The sequence below is a fragment of the Lepus europaeus genome, chromosome 16 (assembly GCF_033115175.1).
Source record: "Lepus europaeus isolate LE1 chromosome 16, mLepTim1.pri, whole genome shotgun sequence".
NCBI classification, from domain to species: Eukaryota; Metazoa; Chordata; class Mammalia; order Lagomorpha; family Leporidae; genus Lepus; species Lepus europaeus.
The window spans coordinates 89880186-89901603 of record NC_084842.1 but is presented as its reverse complement, the minus strand read 5'-3'; the positions used below and the strand labels follow the sequence as shown (position 1 = coordinate 89901603).

Sequence of the window (21418 nt, the reverse complement as noted above, 5' to 3'; positions counted from 1 at the left end):
TGCCTGCAGCGGCCAGGGCTTTGCCAGGCTAAAGCCAGGATCCAGGAGCTTCTTCCGGGTCTCCCTCATGGGTGCAGGGGCCCAAGCACTTGGGCCATCTTCTGCTTTCCCAGGCCACAGCAGAGAGCTGGATTGGAAGTGAAGCAGCCGGGACTGGAACCGGTGCCCATATGGGGTGCCGGCACTGCAGGCGGTGGCTTTACCCACTGCTACAGCACCAGCCCCTATTCTGTTATTTTCATAGAGAGTCAGTAAATGCTTAAATTGTCCCAGGCACAGGCACCACACATAATGCACTTCTTGCAGTGAAGTGCTTTAGTGTTTCCTGATATGTCCCTGGCTCCTGCCGTGTGTTCTCCAGAGAAAACCCCAGGCTATGTGTGAGTCGTCGACCCTGTACATTCACCTGCTGCTGGTCCGGTACAGAGTACTTACTTGCTGTTTTGTAGTTGATATGGAATTCATGATCTATTTATGGAAAGAAAGAGTAACTCCCCGCTCTTATCTGATCAAGTCAGTCAGTGATTACGGGGCTCCCCGATCGACAGCCAGTCTGATTCCTGCTGTCAGTGAGACAGCGTGCTGCGTGGAGTCTCACTGAGTGTGAGAAGTGCGGACAGTTGTAGGTTGAAATGTTCTCACAGTGTGGAATGCTGCTTTTCCATCTATGATTTTCAAGGTGATGTTTCTCCCCCATTTTTGTTGTTGCTAAAGTCTCATCACTTCCTCCTGTGATCTCTGTAACATATTTGAACGCACACAGGACATATCCGGATTTCGGATCTTGGCTTGGCCCTGGAGGTCCCAGAAGGGGAGACAGTTCGAGGAAGGGTCGGAACAGTCGGCTACATGGGTATGTGGGAGACTTCCTCAGGCGTCCTTGTCCTCTCTCTGAGCATGCAGAGACGTCGCCGAGGACACCGGGCTCCGGGATACTTGTGGGTGGTACTGTGGTGGCGTGAGGTCTCACCAGGAGGGTGTCCGCATTGCCGAGGGCTCTCCCCGTCTGCCCTTCTCTTCTGACAGATGAGGAGGGAGACCCATGAAGGGCTCTGGGGCCAGAGGTTCTGTGGCTGAGTAAGAGCAGAGCAGGTCTCCCCACTCTGCCCAGGACCTGCCCTGTGCACGTGAGCCGCATAGACCCCCTCGGCCTCTCAAACCCCAGGGAATCGTCCCACCCTGGTTACTGCGGTGTCTGTGGGCACTGCCGGCCCACCCTCAGGGCAACCTCTGAGAGCCCTGCAGGAAAGCCCCATATCCTGGGCTTCTGGGCTCCTTGGCCTGGGAACAGGTGGCAGTGCCCTTGGGTGCCCTCAGCGGGAGGTTCTCTGTGGCACCATTTTCCCACGCCGGTTCTCCAGCAGGGATAGGTATGACAGACAGCTTCGCTGAGATGCTTCACCTAACAAAGCCTGCCAGTGTGAAGCGTCTCATTTCTCTTGGGGTTTTATTGTATTCACAGAGTTGTGCAATCAGCACTCTGTAATTCAAAATTCCCCATTTTTCTCCTCCTGCTGTTCGTGTCTCTGTGGATTTGTCTGCTGTTTGTCATATAAATGGGATCATGTGATATCGGGCTCTTTGTAACTGACTTCTTAACATCCATGTTGTAACAAACATTCAATCTACAGTGTATGATTTGGAATTAATTATAAGTTTAACACCAAAGTTTCACTTAAATTCGCTGTGTCTGTTTCGTAGCTCCTGAAGTTATCGATAATGAAAACTACACCTTTAGCCCTGATTGGTGGGGGCTCGGCTGTCTGATTTATGAGATGATCCAGGGACATTCTCCGTTCAGGAAATTTAAAGAGAAAGTGAAGCGGGAGGAGATCGAGCGCAGAGTGAAGATGGACACTGAGGTTTATTCCGCCAAGTTCTCCGAGGATGCCAGGTCCATCTGCAGGATGGTGGGTCAGGCCCCACCGAGCCGGGTGCTGAACTTCTGGCCCGGGCTAGTCGCTCTCACTGGTGCTTAGGAAAAGCCTGCTTTCAGCAGGGCACTCACTCCCCAGGCCTGGCCCAGCCCCACGCCCCCCAGTCCTGATCTGCAGAAGGACTTCACCGGGTTCTGTGTTTGTTGTTGTTTTGATTCGTATTTACTTAGTTTCATTTGTTTGAAAGAGAGAGACATACAAAGACCTTCTTCTGCTGGTTCACTTCCAAATGTCCTTAACCTCCAGGCCAAAGCCAGGAACCTGGGACTCAGTCGGGTCCCCCACATGGACGGTAGGAACACAAGAACTTGAGCCATCAACTGCCGCTTGTCAGGGTGCGCAGTAGCAGGGAGGCGACCTGGAAGTAGAGCTGGGCCTCCAGGCGAGCACCCTGATGCGGAATGCAGCGTTCCAAGGGTGTCTTAACTGCTCTACCCTTCTTCTTCTTTTAATCATTTTAAAGATATTTATTATATAATTCATGTAAGAAAGTGATTTAGACACAGCAAGATCACACATGAAATAGGAGTTCTAGGCTGGCGCTGTGGCTCCATAGGCTAATGCTCCGCTTGCGGCGCCCGCACACCGGGTTCTAGTCCCGGTCGCGGCGCCGGATTCTGTCCTGGTTGCCCCTCTTCCAGGCCAGCTCTCTGCTGTGGCCCCAGAAGGCAGTGGAGGATGGCCCAAGTGCTTGGGCCCTGCACCCGCATGGGAGACCAGGAGGAAGCACCTGGCTCCTGGCTTCGGATCAGTGCGGTGCGTCAGCCGCGGCAGCCATTGGAGGGTGAACCAACAGCAAAGGAAGACCTTTCTCTCTGTCTCTCTCTCTCACTGTGCACTCTGCCTGTAAAAAAAAAAAAAAAGTTAACAAAGAAAAAAAGAAATAGGAGTTCTATGTTATTGAAAAGCTTACACAGTGCCTTTTCCTCAAATACGTATATATGCAAATACGATGGAATTACACCACAATCTTGATATGGCCAGAATTTTGAGGGAAGTCAGAGCACAGACTGATAGCTTAAACACATACTTCACAAAGTTCATGGGAAAATGGAATTTAAAAAGAAGATTTATTTATTTATTTAAAAGGCAGAGTTGCAGACAGGGAGAGACAGAGGCAGAGAGAGAGGTCTTCTGTCCTCTGGTTCACTCCCTAGATGGCTGCAGTAGAAAAATCTGCCAGACTGAAGCCAGGAGCTTCTTCCAGGTCTCCCACGTGGTGCAGGGCCCAAGCACTTGGCCGTCTGCCACTGCTTTCCTAGGCATTAGCAGAGAGCTGCATCGGAAGTTTAGCATTCGAGACTCAAACTGGTGCCCATTTGGGATGCCAATGCTGATGGTGGTGGCTTAACCTGCTATGCCACAGCACCAACCCTGGAAAAATGGAATTAACAGATAAGTGTATTTGGGAGCAGAATACTTTTTTGAAACCCATTTTTTCATAACATGCATTTTCTGTGAACTTTTTTTTAAAAGGTTTTATTTATTTATTTATTTGAGAGGTAGAGTTACAGACAGTGAAAGGGAGAGACAGAAAGAAAGGTCTTCCTTCCGTTGGTTCACTCCCCAAATCGGCCAGAGCTGCGCCGATCCGAAACCAGAAGCCAGGAGCTTCTTCCTGGTCTTCCCACATGGGTGCAGGAGCCCAAGTACTTGGGCCATCTTCTACTGCTTTCCCAGGCCACAACAGAGAGCTGGAGCAGCCAGGACTAGAACCGGTGCCCATATGGGATGCTGGCGCTGCAGGCAGAGGACCAACCTACTGTGCCATGGCGCCAGGCCCTTCTGTGAACTTTTAAAAATGCCCTTGTTTGTTTGTTTGTTTGTTTTTTTTTTTTTGACAGAGTGGACAGTGAGAGAGAGAGACAGAGAGAAAGGTCTTCTTTTGCCGTTGGTTCACCCTCTAATAGCCGCCGCAGCCGGTGCACTGCGGCCGGCGCACCACGCTGATCCGAAGCCAGGAGCCAGGTGTTTCTCCTGGTCTCCCATGGGGTGCAGGGCCCAAGCACTTGGGCCATCCTCCACTGCACTCTCGGGCCACAGCAGAGAGCTGGCCTGGAAGAGGAGCAACCAGGACAGAATCCGGCGCCGCGACTGGCACTTGAACCCGGGGTGACTGCACCACAGGCGGAGGATTAGCCTATTGAGCCGCGGCGCTGGCCGTAAAATGCCCTTGTTTGTATGAGGACTTTTCAGATGAGATTGGGTTTTAATAGGCAGTAGAAAATTGATATGCAAATTTTTAAAGTAATAAATGTCAAGATTTGGTATCAGCTATTATGACAGAAAGATTAACACTTATTTTCATACACCACAACTTCACTGTTCTGTACTATTGTCCTTTTTCTATAGTCTTCAAAAATTTTTTTCACAATACATGTACACATGAATGGGCTTTAGTGATACATTTCAATATGTGTATCCAGTGTGTACTGACAAACATTTGTTTTTCTTTGACTTTTTTTTAAGATTTATTTATTTAATTGAAAGGCAGTTATACACAGGGAGGAGAGAGAGAGAGAGGTCTTCATCCGCTGGTTCACTCCCCAATTGGCCACAACAGCTGGAGCTGTGCTAATCTGGAGCCAGGAGCTTCTTCTGGGTCTCCCATGTGGCTGCAGGGACCCAAGGACTTGGGCCATCTTCTAATGCTTTTTCCGGTCATAGCAGAGAGCTGGATCAGAAGTGGAGCAGCCGGGACTAGAACCAGCACCCATATGGGATGCCAGCACTGTAGGCAGTGGCTTTACCTGCTACACCACAGCGCTGGTCTTGACACTGCTTTTTGATTGGAGCCTTGGAGTTCCTTTCTTGTTGTTTGCTCATAAAATACGTGCTGTTTTTAGACCCCCAGCATGCTGTGTGACATTAGGAGCTTACTCCTTCAGGTTCCTGATTGGGTACCAATGATCCAAACTACTTCTGTCTCCCCCTAGGCCCCCAGCCTCTATGAATTAGTATTCTGTGTTCAGACTGAGTTTTTTAGCTTCCACATATGAGGGAGAACAGGTGGTATTTGTCTTTCTGTGTGGTTTATTTCCCTTTTGATTGGGTTTCTCATGAGTTAGAGCAAACAGAGTGAGGATCATTCTTTGCTTTCTCAAAAGATGGTGTTGAAAGGGAAGAGTAGTACCAAGGTCATTTTGTCTTCAGAAACAGCTAAGATGTTTCATTTCATTGACGAATTTTATATAAATTTTTTTTATTTTAATTTTTTAAAAAATTTTTGACAGGCAGAGTGGACAGTGAGAGAGAGACAGAGAGAAAGGTCTTCCTTTGTCATTGGTTCACCCTCCAATGGCCGCCGCGGCTGGCACACTGCGACCAGCACACCACGCTGATCCAAAGGCAGGAGCCAGGTGCTTCTCCTGGTCTCCCATGCAGGTGCAGGGCCCAAGCACTTGGGCCATCCTCCACTGCCTTCCCGGGCCACAGCAGAGAGCTGGCCTGGAAGAGGGGCAACCAGGACAGAACTGGTGCCCCGACCGGGACTAGAACCCGGTGTGCCGGCACCGCTAGGTGGAGGATTAGCCTGTTGAGCCACGGCGCCGGCCCGATTTTTATATAAAATTGAACATAAAACTGACCTTTGATATTTTGAAATAGGAAAGCTTTTTTCTTCTGCCCATGGTTGTTTTCTGGGCAGGGGTCACCAGCAGTTACGCCAGCGCTGAGGCGCACGAGCACACGCGTGTGGTCACCAGCAGTTACGCCAGCGCTGAGGCGCACGAGCATACGTGTGTGTGGGATGGGAATGGCCAGAGTAGTCTCGTTGGTGTCGTCTGTGAAGCAGCCTGTGTTGCAGTCCTGCCCTAGGCCTTCCTGCCAGCCGGCTCACTCTGCCTGGAGCTGACCAAGCTTGTGTCCAGTGTGGCAGAGGCAGGGTGCTTGCTTCCTGCCAGGCTGCAGGAAGGTGCCATATGAGCATAATGTGGGAGACGAGGCCGCCCCGGGGAGCTCGGGGGTTGGTGTTGGTCCTACAACAAGCGTGGTAACGGCTCTGGTAAGAAGGGAGCTGTGATGGGCACCACACCAAGACAGACACAGACGGGCGGGTGCCTTTCCAGGGAGGAGAAGCTACTGCCTTGGAAGCACTGATGAGGAAGGTGGGGTCTGGCAGGCGGTGTTGTGAGCAGGAGCACTAACCAGCTCCAGAGCATGGCCGCCACCGGCTTCTGTCTCAGCTCGGCCTCTCAGCCATGAAATGTGGAGGAGAATACAGTGAAATCATGCATGTAAAATGTTTTGCAACACACAGTCCTGGGGTCGGTCTTGTGGCATAGCAGGAAAGCTACTGCCTGTGATACTGGCATCCCATATTGGTGCTGGTTCGTGTTCCAGCTGCTCCACTTCCAATCCAGCTCCCTCTAATGTGCCTAGGAAAGCAGCGGAAGATGGCCCAAGTGCTTGGGCCCCTGCTGCCCATGTAGGAGACCCGGACGGAGTTCCAGGCTCTGGCTTTGGCCTGTCACAGTCCCAACTGTTGTGGCCATCTGAGGAGTGAACCAGCAGATGGAAGATTCTCTCTCTCTCTCTCTCTCTCTCTGAAATAACTAGTTCTTTCTTTGAAAAAGATGGCCCAAGCACTTGGTACATCTTCGGCTGCTTTCCCAAGTGTATTAGCAGGAGCTGGATCAGAAGTGGAGCGCTGGGACTCCAATGGGCTCTCAAATGGGATGCTCGAGTCACAGGTGGCAGCCCAACCTGGTGCACTACAATTCCAGCCCCGACAATTAGTTCTTCAAGAATGGATTAAATCTCCAAAAAAACGGATTGATGCAGAGTAACTTGAACCAGAGCAGGGAGTGGGGAGTTTGGGGTCCTGCTGAGCGAAGCAGTGTGCCTAGGCCAAGTGCTGCAGAGAGGCGCATGCCCAGTGTCGCCAGGGGAGCCAGCGGGGCACTGCGGCCAGTGTGGCCAGTGCGCTCTGTGCCTTCACCGGGGAGGAAGCTGGGCTCGGTTATGGTTAGAATGCTGCGCGTGTGTGCAGTGGAGACGAGAGCAGAGAGCGTAGCTCCTTGGCTTCCTACCTAACCCAAAGGGAGATGGAACTAACCTGCTGGTGGATACCTGCTTATCATTTATACATTCCCTCATTAATCCTCGCAGGGGGTTTCTGTGTTATCCTCGTAGCCCACAGTCGGGGCTCAGAGTTAGAAGCAGACTTGGAGACCACGGGTCCAGGGCAGGCCATTTGTCAGTCTATCCGGGCTGCTGTGACAAAATCCTTAGACTGGGGCAGCAGAAGTGGCTCTCTGTGGTCTCAGGAAGCTCCATTCTAATGGAAAGACTGGCATTAAACAGTCTTCATGTGCTTTTCTCCATCTGGTGTGAACGTGTCGCATAGGAGTAGGGGTGCTGTGAGGCCGTCAGACAGAGGAGCGGGGAGCCTAATCCTGAGGGGCTGCAAGGCAAAGAATTTCCCAGACACAAGCCCCTCTCTGGGGAAGGAGAGGTGGGACTCTCAGAGAGGGGTGGGGGTGGGGTGAGAGGCAGAGCCTGGCAGATCCGCTGGGACCAGGACGGTTCTGGTCTTGGGACTTGGGTTTGTGTTTAGCAAAGCCCTGGGTGTGGATGTCAGCCCGGCCCAGGGCTAGCAGTTTTGCAGGAGGGAGGCAGTCCGCGTTACCTCCGCTTTTCCTTGTCCCAGCTCGTCAGCCTGCCGCTGTGCTACAGCAGCAACAGCGTACGATGCACCCAGAAAACCTCTTGTCAGGCGGCTGGTGCCGTGCGGCCCCGTGGCTGCAGCTCCCTGGTCTCTGGGCTGCCCCACGGCGCCCCAGATGCTTAGTGCGAGGCCTTGCTGCACAGCCTAGCCTTCTTTGATTGATAATAGTTGCGCAAGAAGGCTAATTTGAGTCTGTGACCATTGTACGTGTGCACGTAAGGGATACTTTAGAAACACTTGGCTAAATCTAAGGATACCACAGTTTCTGAGGAGTGAGTGTTTGGTTTAGGGTTTACACACCCACACCCTGCACTGGATGCTTGGCTCTGCTTCCTGGCTCCAGCCTTATGTCAGCGCGTGCACTGTGGGAGGCAGCAGGATGGCTCAAGTCACTGGGTCCCTGCCACCCATCTGGAGGCCTGGATTGAGTTCCTGGTTTTGGCCCGATCCAGCCTCAGCCATTGTGGGCATCTTAGAGTGAACCAGCAGATAGGGCACATCTGTTTGTCTCTTTGTGAGTGTGTGTGTGTGTGTCTGGTATGTGTGTGTCTCTCAAATAAATTAGCTAGCGCAAAAGGAAAAGTACAGATTCTGCCCCTCCTTACAGATTAATAATTCTGGGCACAGGCCTCGGAATCTAGAGGGAAAAATTACAGTTCTAGTACTAAGTTTGCTAAGGTTTTGCCTCATCTGAGGTCCTCGTGGTATATTTAATGACCCGATAAAAGTGGTCTCTTATAAATGTTATTTAGCATTAAAATGCTATCTCTAAATTTCTCAATAGTTTCAGTTTCCTTTTTAAAAGTTTTTATTGTTTATTTATTTAAAATGCAGAGTTACAAGAGACAGAGAGAGGCCTTCCATCCGCTGGTTCACTCCCCAAATGGCTGTAATGGCCGTTGCTGGGCCAACCCAAAGCCAGGAGCCAGGAGCTTCTCCCAGGTCTCCATGTGGGTGCAGGGGCCCAAATACTTGGACCATCTTCTGCTGCTTTCCCAGGCACATTAGCAGGGAGCTGGATCGGAAGTGGAGCAGCCGGGACTTGAACCAGTGCTCACATAAGATGTGGCACCAGCTTTACTCATAACACCGTGGTGCCAGCCTTCTGTTTCCTTTTAAAACTCCCCTAATTTTTGCTTGATTGAAATTTTTTACTTGATGATTAACTTGGCCAACATGTTAGTGGCAGCTCAAAGGAAGCCCTCAGCACAGCTGTCCTGTGAAGTGTCCCGTGGTCTGACCGGTCCAGAGCGAGCGTGTGCGGCCTGCCCCGACTTTGAGTGGCTGAGTTTGTCCAGATGCTCTGCTCTCTGCCGCCCCAGCTGTTTGCTGTTTTGGAAGGGACTTTTGGGTTTTCACTGCTATGCTAGGGGCTTCACCGTCTCCACCTCTGCCTCTTGTAGTTGCTCACCAAGAACCCCAAGGACCGGCTGGGCTGCAGGGGTGAAGGAGCTGCGGGGGTGAAGCGGCACCCCGTGTTTCAGGACATCAACTTCAGCAGGCTGGAGGTGCACCTGTTAGCTGCCCCCTTCTGCCCTGATGTAAGTGGGCTGTCAGGAGGAGCCCAGAGCATCACTGCTCAGAGCAGCACATTTTGAAAAGCAGATCTGAATCACCTGGTACAGCCAGGGTGTGGCCTCTCCTCTGTGGGGCCCGCCACACCCAGTCCTTCCTGCTCTGAGTCACCCCCAGCACCCACTGCCACTGCAGTCCCCCCCATGACTCTGGCACCTGGGCCTACGCCCTGACAGCTCTGCAGATGGCACTGAGCCCAGCCCTCCTCAGAAGCCTCAGCAGCCTAGGCGTCCTGTCACCAGTGTCTGCTCTCTGCCCTCAGTACTGGCGTCACCTCTAGTCCCCGTACCCGGCCACTTGCATGCCATTGTGTTTTTTTTAAATATTTATTTATTTGAAAGGCAGAGAGATTTACACCCACACACACATCTTCCACTCACTGGTTTACTTCCCAAATGGCCAGGGTTGGGCCAGGCTGAAGGCAGGAGCCTGGAACTTCAGCTGTGTCTCCCACATGGGTGGCAGGGTCCAAGGACTTGGGCCATCTTCTGCTGGTTTCCCAGGTGCATTAGCAGGGAGCTGGATTGGAAGTGAAGCAGCTGTGACTCCAACTAGCGCGCATATGGGATGCCAAGCCCTCACAGGAGGTGGCTAATCTGTGCCAGAGTGCGGGCACACTGCTGCTTTAGTCCAGAATGCTGGTCCCTGCCCCTGGACCTGAGGCCTGGCCGCGCACTGAGGGCTCTGGAGCGCTCCTGTTCATCCTCATGAATGAGCTGGGAGGCCCGGAGAGCTCCAGTCCCTTCAGTGCTCCTCACAGGACCCTGCACTCTCAGTGGCTGCTAGGAGTCCCAGGGGCCCCTCCCAGTCTGCCACAGATGGGGTAGAGCAGTGTGAAGTGGAGAAAGTAACTCACACATGACTTAGCGGTCATAGTGTGTGCCTGGTACTGGAGCGCTAGGTGTTAAAGCCACAGGAAGGATAAGACAAGCACGGTTTCTGCTCCCGGGGGGCCCAGCCTGGGCTGTGCAGGAGGAGGGCACCTGCAGCCATGGCTGTGTGGCCAGGACCTGGAGGGGCGGGCAGCATGAGGCCAGGGGTGTGGGCCAGCCCAGAGTGTGTGCGTGTCCTCCTGAGTGAAGGTGGGCAAGTGGCCTGTGGGGAGCTGTTCACAGCACAGTTCAGTGCTACACGTCAGGTCATTCCTTCCCAGAATTAAGACTCCCTTGGTGTGGGGCAGTATGGGCTTTGGCCGTCCTCTGAACTGTGCCCTGAGGGTGGGGCCTGCCACTTGGCTCCCCAGCCACCCCCCCAGACCACAGGAAAAGTGAAGAAAAGCAGTGGCTGCAGGCAGTGCTGGGAGGAGCAGGCAACAGTGCCAGTGCCACGGCTGCGGATTTCTGGGCTCTTTGCTCCTTGCCCCAGACCTGCAGATGGCTGTACCAGCAGGAGACAGAGACCCAAGCTCGGTGCCCCTGCCTGCTTGCTGGCTCCTTACCCCTGAGGGCCGCAGTGCCAGGAAGGGGGCTGCAGCCTGGCGGCCTGTCCTGGAGGAGAGTCTGCTGAGAGGGAGAGGGGTGGGCACCTGACCCATCTGGGGAGCTCTCTTCATGCAGATTCCAGCTGCTGCTTCTCCCAGAGCACTCTGGGAGCTGGAGGCAGGGGTGAGGACTCAGCAGTGGCTCCCTTGGCCTGTGGTCTCTGTCCCCAGCCTTTGCAAACCAATTTCCATTGCAGACAAGATTGCTAGCCCTCAGGAGAGGTGCGTGTGAAGGTGGGGGGGGGGGCTGGAGCAGACAGTGTCCATAGGCTCTGTGACACCCTCCCAGAGAGGAGAGCTCGGGGACTGCCACTCCAGAGGACACACTTTGTAGGAATTAGAAAATGCCTGAAAGAGAGACTTGGCAAAGAAGTGGAGAGGAGAATAGCAGAGGAGTTTGAATGCACTTTGTTGTCTGTAATGAAGAGGACTAAGCATGGTCACGACCTCTGTTGATGCCTCTTGTTCTTGGAGCACAGCCTCATTCGGTGTACTGTAAGGACGTCGTGGATATCGGGCAGTTCTCTGTCATCAAAGGAGTCTACCTGGACACCACAGACAGCAGCTTCTACGCTCAGTTTGTTACGGGCTGTGTCCCCATCCCCTGGCAGAATGAGGTACTGCCTCCCCTTCACGGAGCGCCTAGACTGCTTCCAGCAGTGACGGTGGGGGGTTGGGGGGAGATGAAATTGTGCAGGACTTTTTTTTTTCTTTTCTTTTTTTAGTTTTTATATCTTTGAATAGCTCTAGTAAATATATACTTATTTTTCTACTTTGGAGTGTAAATAGAGCTAAAAATTATATACCAGCCCTCTCCAAAGTATCTTTTAAAATTGTTGAGTTCACGTGGCTATTAATCTTGTTCAGCAATTTGATGCAAATGCCTAAATACAAAAAGTCGTTTAGTAAGTACTACCCAGGAAGGAAAAAAGGCTTAATGCTTAAGATAGCTTCTTCTCGAAAATTAGAAAAACTAGTAGCATTTGATTGCACCTTCAAATTTTTAGAAGCAAAACGTGCTCAAGCAGTGCCAGCACCCATACTGTACAGCTGGAATTGGAATTCCACCACATGCAAGACTTCGGACCCCAGGACTAGACCATGAGCAAGCCAGGGACCACATCCACAATTACCTAGAAGAATGGCAGCTGCCCTGGGTGCCACCACAGGAAGTGGACACAGGGTGGCCGTCTTGGGGCTGCTGGGGCTTGCCTGCCACAGGAGGGCTGGCTGGCAGCCAGGGCTCCCTCCGCGGTGGCCACTTTGGGAGTTCACTCTGAGAGCAGGAAGAGGAGGCCACGTTGTTAGCTAGAAGGAACCAGGAAAGGGGGCTGGGAGCCGGGCGGCCCCGGGCGGGCGGTGCTGCTGAAGGAGTCGCTGACATCCTGGCCGCTGTGGCTTCTCTGTCTTGTTCTGTGCACGCAGATGATTGAGTCTGGGTGTTTCAAGGACATCAATGAAAGTGAAAGTGAGGAAAACCTGGTGGTGGAGGAGAAACGACGCACTTCAGTCCACAAGCCGAAGAGAAGCTTCTTCTACAGACTCTTCCGAAGAGGGGTAAAAACCTTTTTTTAAAAAAATATAATGTGTCAAAAGAAAACACAGTTGCCAAGGTAACAGTACTTTCTTTCTTTTTGCAATGCCCCATGTAAGAAATTTCGCGTAGTGTAATGCCGGCCAGGAACCCCAGTGGTGTTGGCTGCTGGGGGGAGCTGCTCCACCACACAGGAGGGGTTTACCACTGCAGGACGCTGCCTGATCTGAAGCCAGGAGCCAGGTGCTTCTCCTGGTCCCTCATGCGGGTGCAGGGCCCAAGCACTTGGGCCATCCTCCACTACCTTCCCGGGCCATAGCATGAGCTGGCCTGGAAGAGGGGCAACCGGGACAGAATCCGGCGCCCCGACCGGGACTAGAACCTGGTGTGCCAGCGCCGCAAGGCGGAGGATCTGCCTAGTGAGCCGCGGCGCTGGCCCTACCTCCCGATTCTTACCGTTGCTGTCTCCTTTAGCCCACTTTTCACAAGGAAAGATGCTTCCCTTTTGAAAGTTAAGTAGTTGGGGGTGATTTTCTGGAGCAGAGTTAGACGTGGAGAACATTTCTCAAAGCAGTTTTCCACCTCGGATTACGGGTCATCCAGCTCTGCCCTGTCCGGGACCTCACTCAGAGGCTGGCCGGGGCATTCCAATCCATCCTTTTTCAGTTTGAGAACCAAGCCTTGGGTGGTGGAAAATCCCCCAAGTAGCATCTGCTGTGACTCCATGGCCTCTGAGCTGCCCTTATCCCTACATCACGGTGTACGTGCTGTGCAGGTAGCTGTCCGCGTGCTTTGTCTCGTTTTAGACGAGTTCTGCATTTATCCCCCGTGTTTTTGACCTATGCCTCATTGAATCTGTGGGTCACGAGCAGCAGATCCAAAGGGCCCACTGTGGACTACAGCCCGCGGACGCCCCCTTACGTTAGCAACGTGCCTGAGGCCAGCGCTGCTGTGTGTTGCAGGGCTGCCTGAGCGCCGAGAAGGAAGGGGAGCCGCGCCGCTGAGCGCGCGCTGTGCAGGCTGCAGAGCCGACGCAACACGGAGGAGCAGGTGCTGTGTGCTGCCTTGCCCAGGAGCTGAATAAACGTGTGTGACACAGCCGAAACCGCTCTTTACATTGATGCCTGCGTTGTCTTCTAAGGAAAGCTGGGCTGAAGGAAGCCTGAGAGCTTGCTGCGGCACCAGGAACGCCCAGGTGTGGACGCCTCCTGCTCTTGGAGGGGGAGCAGGCTGGGCTTGGGAGCGAGCACCCTGCTGCTCACCCCAGGCTGTGCAGCCAGGTCGGGTCCTCCCTGTCCCCAGAGCCGTGAACGTGTCTCCCAACAGCCTTGCTGGCCCCGCTTCCTGGGCCTCCTGTCTTTGTGGCTGGCTGGCTGGCCGGCCGGTTCCTGAGCCTGCGTGAGCCGGCAGTCAGAGGCCCTGGTTTCTGTCCCAGGTGTGACAGCCTCACACTGTTGGGGCCCAGAGGCTGAGCCTGTGCCTGGGGTGGCTGCACCACCTGCACAGGTGTTCCTTCCCCCGAGATCCATCATGAATGGTGGTTCCCTTCTTCAGCGCTGGTGCCCAAAAGAGAAAGCTAGGGGGCCTGGCCCAATGGGGAAATATAGATTTTGTTTTTTTGGGGAAGGGACACTTAGGCCCCTCTGCTGAGGTGCTAAAGACAGAGGAGGGCAGAAAGGGTTTCCAGGGAGGTAGCACTGAACCGGGCAGGACATGAGGGAAGGAGGGTGACATGGAGGCCCCGGGACCGGATGCACTGACAGATGTTGCTTGGCCGGGGGTGGCCCCCAGTGGGGCCTGAATCCCCTGAGAAGGAGCAGAGCCTGGGCTTTCTCAAGCTCCAGACCACGTGGGTGTGGTCTGAGCCTGGCCCTGACGGGGCCTTCCACGTACTGGAGGGGCCTTTGTCACGGTGAGGGCCGGCTCTGGGAGCTTTGCCACTGTAGCACCTTGAGCTTGAGGTAGGATCTTCTTGCCGTTTGCCGAGTAAGCAGCCAGAGGACACACCTCAGTGGCTTCAAACCAAACAGTGACACTGTTTTTAATGTATTTAATGAATACAGATTTCATGTATTTCATGATGACAACTTTAGGAACATGGTGATTCTTCCCACTGTGCCTGCCCTCCCACCCATTCTCCCACATCTTTAAAGATGAACTTCAGGTCTCCCACATGGGTGGCAGGGGCCTCAGTACCCGAGCCAGCATCTGTTGCCCCCCCGGGGTGTGTGTTAGCAGAAAGGGGTGTCGGAAGGAGAGGCAGACGCAGTCCCAGGCACCCTGATGAGAGATGGCAGCCCCCCAAGGAGAGGCTGAAACCACAACGCCACAGTCCCGGCCCTGGGGGTTTCAACTTAAAAAAAAACCTGCTTCTAGTAATTTATTCAACCCAGTATATCCAAATGCTATTTTTGAAGGTTTATTTACCTATTTGTTTATTTGAAAGGCAGAGTTCAGAGACAGGAGAGACGCACACAGAGAGAGATGGAGATTTTCCTTCCACTGGTTCACTTGCCAAGTAGCCACAGTAGCTGGGGCCGGGTCAGGCTGAAGTCGGGAGCCATGAGCTTCATCTGGGTCTCCCATGTAGGTGCAGGGGTGTTGGTCCATCCTCTGTTGCTTTCCCAGGTGCATTAGGGAGCTGGATGGCGGGTGGAGCAGCCAGGACTCGAGCTGGCACCCATAGGGGATGCCAGCATCATAGGTGGCCACTTAACCTGCTGTGCTACAACGCCAGCCTCCATCAACATAAACATAGTTGAGGTGGTTCGTGTTCTTTATTTTGTGCTAACGTATTCAAACGCCAGAGGTCGTTGACCCTTACGGCACATAGTCTCCCGTATTTCAGATGCTCAGCTGCCAGCTGTGGCTACAGGCTGAAGTGCGCGGCAGGGCACAGCTTTTCTCACGTATCTGTTTTCCATGGGCTGCTTTCTTAAGTTCCAGTGAGGCAGAGGAGGAGAGAAAGAAACTTCCATCCGCTCATTCACGCCCCAGGCGGTCGCGACGTCTGAGGCTGGGTTGGGCTGAAGCCAGGAGCCTGGAACTCCGTCCAGGTCTCCCATGTGGGTGGCAGGCACTTAGGCCATCGTCTGCTGCTTTCCCAGGCACATGAGCAGGGAGCCGGATCAGCAGAGTGAAGCTGCCACCCATAGGGGATGCCACCATTGCAGGCAGCAGCTCAGCCTGCTGCATCACAAAACCTGCCCCTTCCATGAACTTTTTGAAGACCCTCGTGCATGGCATTCAAAACATTTCGCACCAAAATAAACATGTCTTTGAAATTCTAGTTTTCCCATGAACTTTTTGAAACCCCTCGCACGGTAATTGCTGTGCCGTCAGTGAGTGGCAGCTCTAAGGCCCACACTTGAGTCATGTGGTGGTGTGGCGTGCAGCCTGGTCCAGGGCTCTCCAGGACACAAGACCGCCTCGGCACACACGCGGCTCACTCTTAGAAAAAACAGCCCAAACTCCCTTGGCACTGAACAGGACTAAATACAGGTCCAAGTGAAGGGAAAGACCCCTCCCCACTCTGAGGAGAGCTCCTGGGCAGAGGGTCCTCGGAGCCCTCTCCTGTCTGGCCCACCCCAGCCTGCTCCTGCAATCCTTCTTCTTCTTCTCCTTTTAATTATTTATTTGAAAGGCAGAGAGAGAAGGAGGGAGGGAGAGGGAGAGAGAATATCTTGTATCCGCTGGTTCACTCCCCCAAATGGCCACCTGGGGCCGGGCCAGGCCAAAGCAGGAGGCAGGGGCTTCATCTGGGTCTCCCACGCGGGTGCAGGGGCCCAAGGACCTGGGCCATCTTCCACTGCTTTCCCAGGCCACAGCAGAGAACTCGATGGGAAGTGGAGCAGCTGGGGCTTGAACTGGCGCCCATATGGGATGCCGGCATTGCAGGCGGCAGCTTTACCTGCTGTGCCACAGCGCAGGCCCCCACAATCCCTCTCCTAACAGCACTGTTGGAGACAACTGCTTGAACATCTCTCTGTTGGAGATGTCTTTGATGTGACTCTGAAGGAAGCCGAGTCCCCGGGACTACTTGCAACCCTGTCGCTGACGGCAGCGCCACAGACCTTCCGGCGCACAGAGGACACGGGATGTCGGGACACACGCCCCCCCTCCGGAGTCAGCCAAACTCACGGCAGATGGAGTTAGGAAAGTGTCCTGCGTGCCTCCAGCGAAACACAGACACACGCAACAGCCATGTGCAAGGCACGAACCGTGACTGCGTCCTCATCACAAAAACACGAAAAACACGTGCGAGACACTCGGACCATTTGGAAACGCGACTCGGGACCTGATGTGATGATGTTAGAGAGCGCCAGGTGTGAAGGTGGTGCCATGACACCTGCTGACAGCGACTCCGCTTCCTGGGGGAGGGTGCCACGCGGGGGCACAGCAGCTGTGGTGGGAGGGAAGAGCTGTCGAACGGGGGTCGGGTGGGGCTGGTCTGCACCACTCCCAGCTTTCTGGGTGTGTGAAGCGAAAGGCCCCGTCTGCTGTGCGGAGCCCCAGTGGCCGGCCCGGCCGCACACATGATCTGTGCTACGATTGGGAAGCAGAAGCAGCACTCCTCCGCGCTCTCCACACCCGTGGGGCAGCCTGGCGCGCCGTTGCTGCATTTTTCTAAACTGCTAACCGCTGTCTGAAGGATGGATGCTGAAAGGGAAAATACTTCTGTTCATTAAGTATTGCATTTTACACCCACATGTCTTGCACATGTTTACAGCGTAAGCCAGGCTTACCTCCGAAAAGCTATACAAGGCTACCAGCAACAGAGCCGAAGGCATGGATGCGAGGGTTAGCGTTCCAGTCGCTCAGTGGTACAGGAGAAAGGCTGGCTTCACCTGGGGATCGGACTGAGAGCCATCGCTACCACAGGGCTCCACGTATTTGTCTTTTCTTTTTAACTAAAACAGCAGAGAGACCAGGAGAGTACCAGTGCTCCCGTCTGCCAACTCACTCCCCAGATGCGTGTAGCAGGAAGCCGGGAGCTGGGACACCCCACCCCCCACCCCAGTTCTCCCACCTGGGTGGCAGGGGCCCAAGCCCGGAGCCCTCACTGTGGCCTCCCAGGGTGTGCACTAACGGGACACTGGACTCTGGAGCAGAGCTGGGACTCGAACCCAGGCGTTCCGATACGGGATGTGGGCAGTGTCTAGGCCCCCAGGCGTTCCGATACAGGAGGTGGGCAGTGTCTAGGCCCCCAGGCGTTCCAATACAGGATGTGGGCAGTGTCTAGGCCCCCAGGCGTTCCAATACAGGATGTGGGCAGTGTCTAGGCCCCCAGGTGTTCCGAGATAGGAGGTGGGCATCCCCGCTGGTGCCTCAGTGTCTAGGCCAAAGGCCTACCCATACCACAGGCCTTTAATCCGTCTGCTTTTTACTGTGCTCCTGCTGTGTCAGGAAACAGGCAGGGCCCTGTCCTCGTGAATATTGCAGTAGGAGATGGAGCATCTCTGGGGGGACCAGACACAAAGTGAGTGCTGGGCTGGGGATGCTGTCAGCAGGGGCAGAAGGGGAGAGGGGCCGGTGCCGCGGCTCACTAGGCTAATCCTCCATTTGCGGCGCCGGCACCCCGGGTTCTAGTCCCGGTTGGGGCGCCGGATTCTGTCCCGGTTGCTCCTCTTCCAGTCCAGCTCTCTGCTGTGGCCCGGGAAGGCAGTGGAGGATGGCCCAAGTCCTTGGGCCCTGCACCCGCATGGGGGACTGGGGGAAGCACCTGGCTCCTGCCTTCGGATCAGCGTGGTGCGCCGGCTGCAGCGTGCCGGCCTCAGCGGCCATTGTGGGGTGAACCAACGGCAAAGGAAGACCTTTCTCTCTGTCTCTCTCTCTCACTGTCCACTCTGCCAATCAAAAAAAAAAGGGGGGGGGGATTGGGGAGAGCACATTTGGGACCCAGTGAGCTCTCTCCCATACCAACGCTCCTCTTTGCTCAACTGGCTGACCCAGCAGCGAGCAGCAAGGCCTGTTTGTCCAGGAAGGAACTTTTAATGATGTTTGGGGCTGAGAAGTGGCTCTGAGACAGCAGGCTCACTCCTGGGAGACCCTTCCCTGCCAGCCTGTCTCTTGTGACATTCAGTGTCATCCCAGCTGTCCCTACAAGGCACACAGCCACTAGTTCCAGATCTAGGAGGCTGACTCCAGTAACGATGATTTTTTTAAAAAAGATTTATTTATTTGAAAGGCAGAATTAGAGAGAGAGACAGGGAGAGATATTGTCCATCTTGCTGGTTCAATCCCCAAATGACTGCAACAGCCGGGGCTGGGCCAGCCTGAAGCCAGGAGCCAGGAGCTTCTTCTAGGACTCCCCACATGGGGTACAGGGACCCAAAGTCTTGGGACATTTTCTGCTGCCTTCCCAGGTGCATTAGCAGGGACCTGGACAGGAAGTGAAGCTGCCGGGACTTGAACTAGTGCCCATATGGGATGCTGGCATCACAGGCATGGTTTAACCTGCTATACCACAACATCAGCCCCACGATTATTCTTTTTTTTTTTTTTTTTTGTATTTTTGACAGGCAGAGTGGACAGTGAGAGAGAGAGACAGAGAGAAAGGTCTTGCTTTGCCGTTGGTTCACCCTCCAATGGCCGCCGCGGCCGGCGCACCGCGCCAATCCGATGGCAGGAGCCAGGTGCTTCTCCTGGTCTCCCATGGGGTGCAGGACCCTAGTACTTGGGCCATCCTCCACTGCACTCCCTGGCCACAGCAGAGAGCTGGCCTGGAAGAGGGGCAACCGGGACAGAATCCGGTGCCCCGACCAGGACTAGAACCTGGTGTGCCGGCGCCGCTAGGCGGAGGATTAGCCTATTGAGCCGCGGTGCCGGCTTTTTTTTTTTTTTTTTTTTTTAAATATTATTTATTTGAAAGTTACACAGAAAGAGGAGAGTCAGAGAGAGAGAGAGAGAGAGAGAGAGAGAGAGAGAGGTCTTCCATCCACTGGTTCACTCTCCAATTGGCTGCGCCGATCTGGAGCCAGGAGCCAGGAGCTTCCGCCGGGTCTCCCACACAGGTGCAGGGGCCTAAGCACTTGGGCCAACTTCTACTGCTTTCCCAGGCCATGGCAGAGAGCTGGATCGGAAGAGGAGCAGTCGGGACTCGAACCGACGCTCATATGGGATGCCAGCACTGCAGGTGGTGGCTTTACCTGCTACACCACAGCAACGGCCCTGATTATTCTTTTAGTTAATCCATTTCATCACCTGTGTCGGGCCTCCAGGTACATACTGCAGAGAATAGAAAAGTGACAGGGAGCAGAGGAAGCAGAGCTAAGGGGACGGAGGCTTTAAAAGGAAGGGGGTCTTAGACATTTCAGAGTGGGGCTCGTCGCCAAGGATGAGGACGCTTCTGACCTTGGCCTCGGCAGACCATGAGAGCCACTGTTAGCCCAGAACTACCTAGGTCCTGTTCCACAGCAGATGACAGCCAAACAGTGACCGTCTGGAGGAGCAGCGCTGTGGATGCCAGCACACTGTGGAAAATTTCACTTTACGTTTTCGACAGAATTAGCAAATATACATACGGATGATAAAAACGTTTTCCTGTGTTTGTTCTGAAGCCGTGAAATCATGTACCTGGATGAGCTGGTCCGTTACAACACCCTCTGAAGACAAAAATAAGACATACCTACTGTGAATTTTGTAAGTCACAAAGGATTAATGCATTTAGAAAAATATCCCTGTAGGGGCCGGTGTGGCTCAGCTGCCAGCATCCCCTGTCCGAGTGAGGTCCGAGTGCTGGCTGCTCAATTTCCAACCTGCTTCCTGCTGTTGAGCTCGGGAAGGCAGCGGATGATGGTCCAAGTGCGTGGGCCCCTGCAAATCCACATGGGAAACCAGGGTGGAGTTCCTAGCTCCTGGCTTCCGTCTGCCCAGCTCTGGCTACAGGAGTGTTCTGGGGAGTGAACCAGCAGATGGAAGATGTGTGTGTGTGTGTGTGTGTCCTTCTCTGTCACTCTGCCTTTCAAGTTTTTAAAAATAAAAAGAGGGGGAAGGAGAGGGAGCCAATCATGCAAAGAGGGTTCTGTGTTTATAAACTGATAATTGTGTCTTCTTGGCTTCACGAATGTTGTCGGGAAAGATGTTGAGAGAGGTAGGAAGACAGAGCACCCTGCCCAGCCCCACAGCACCACCCCCCCGCTGCTGTGGCCACTCCATCGGTCCTTCCGTGTGCAGCTGCATGAGCCTCCCAAGGCCAGCTCCAGCTCACTGGATACATTTCTGTGGCCATGTCTCCTTTCTCCTTGAGGGACGGTGTCAAGATGGCATCACTGTTAGGAAAGGGGCCACAGCGAAGCCGGCTGTATGTGCGTGGTCACATCTTTGACGTGACGAATTCAGCATATCATATCCCTACACATAAGGGGTCCTGCCTATTAAGGGAAGTGCGTGTGGAGTGGATCACTAGGCAAAACCCAGCCCTGTGCTGTGCCCGAGAGACACACCTAAGAGAGAGTGAATGGCGCGGGTTAAACTCTGACCGTCAGCAAGCACTTACCAGGAGAATGCAGACAGAAACAAAGCAGCTGCCAGAGTCTTGAAGTCCAAGTCGCACTCCCTAGGGAGCAGTGGGTGATGGGTCCCTGCCGTCCAAGCAGCAGGTCTGGAACGAGCTCCCGTTCCTGCCTTCAGCTTGGCGCAGCTCCGGCCATTGCAGGCACTGGGGGAGTGGCCTTGTGGATGGGAGCTCTGCCTGCCTCTCAGACTTAAAAAAATGAATGAAGGCAAAATACAGTTTCCGATAACAAAAAAATGGAAGTTTCAGTAATAATAGATTCACCCTCAGGAACATTCTAGATGCACACTGCTCGCCCACTGTGTCCAGGTCTCTTGCAACCTGTGTGCTTACACAACATTAAACACATGACAGTGATGGCCTCTAGACTGCAAGGAGCTATAGCAGCACTAAAAGTTCTAAGTTCCCGGGGCAGGCGTTGTGACGCAGTGGGACAGCCACACCCTGTATCTCCCGTATGGGAGCACGGGTTTGAGTCCTGGCTGCTCTGCTGCTGATCCACCACCCTGCTGATGTGCCCGGGAGGCAGCAGGTGATGGTCCCAGCACTTGGGGCTCTGCCACCCACTTGGGAGACCTGGATGGAGCTCCTGGTTCCTGGTGTCAGCCTGGTCCAGCCTGGCTGCCATGGGTATTTGGGGAGCAAACCAGCAGATGAGATCTCTAAGATTTTTTTTTTTGACAGGCAGAGTGGATAGTGAGACAGAGAG

The 21418-nt window shown here is 53.9% G+C and overlaps 1 protein-coding gene across 7 annotated transcripts in view; it reads left to right on the top strand.

The window, feature by feature from the left end:
- Positions 1-13299, top strand: part of GRK4 (G protein-coupled receptor kinase 4) — a 61988-nt gene extending 48689 nt beyond the window's left edge. For 6 of the 7 annotated variants that reach the window (XM_062213601.1, XM_062213607.1, XM_062213605.1 and 3 more), the window contains 6 exons: positions 764-853; positions 1702-1910; positions 9009-9146; positions 11140-11277; positions 12086-12217; positions 13157-13299. In XM_062213601.1, the coding sequence (XP_062069585.1) occupies positions 764-853; positions 1702-1910; positions 9009-9146; positions 11140-11277; positions 12086-12217; positions 13157-13198 (749 nt within the window). In that variant the 3' untranslated portion in view covers positions 13199-13299. The remainder of the gene's footprint in view (positions 1-763; positions 854-1701; positions 1911-9008; positions 9147-11139; positions 11278-12085; positions 12218-13156) is intronic. The other variant, XM_062213603.1, reaches the window with a different exon arrangement.
- The last annotated feature ends 8119 nt before the right edge of the window (positions 13300-21418 follow it).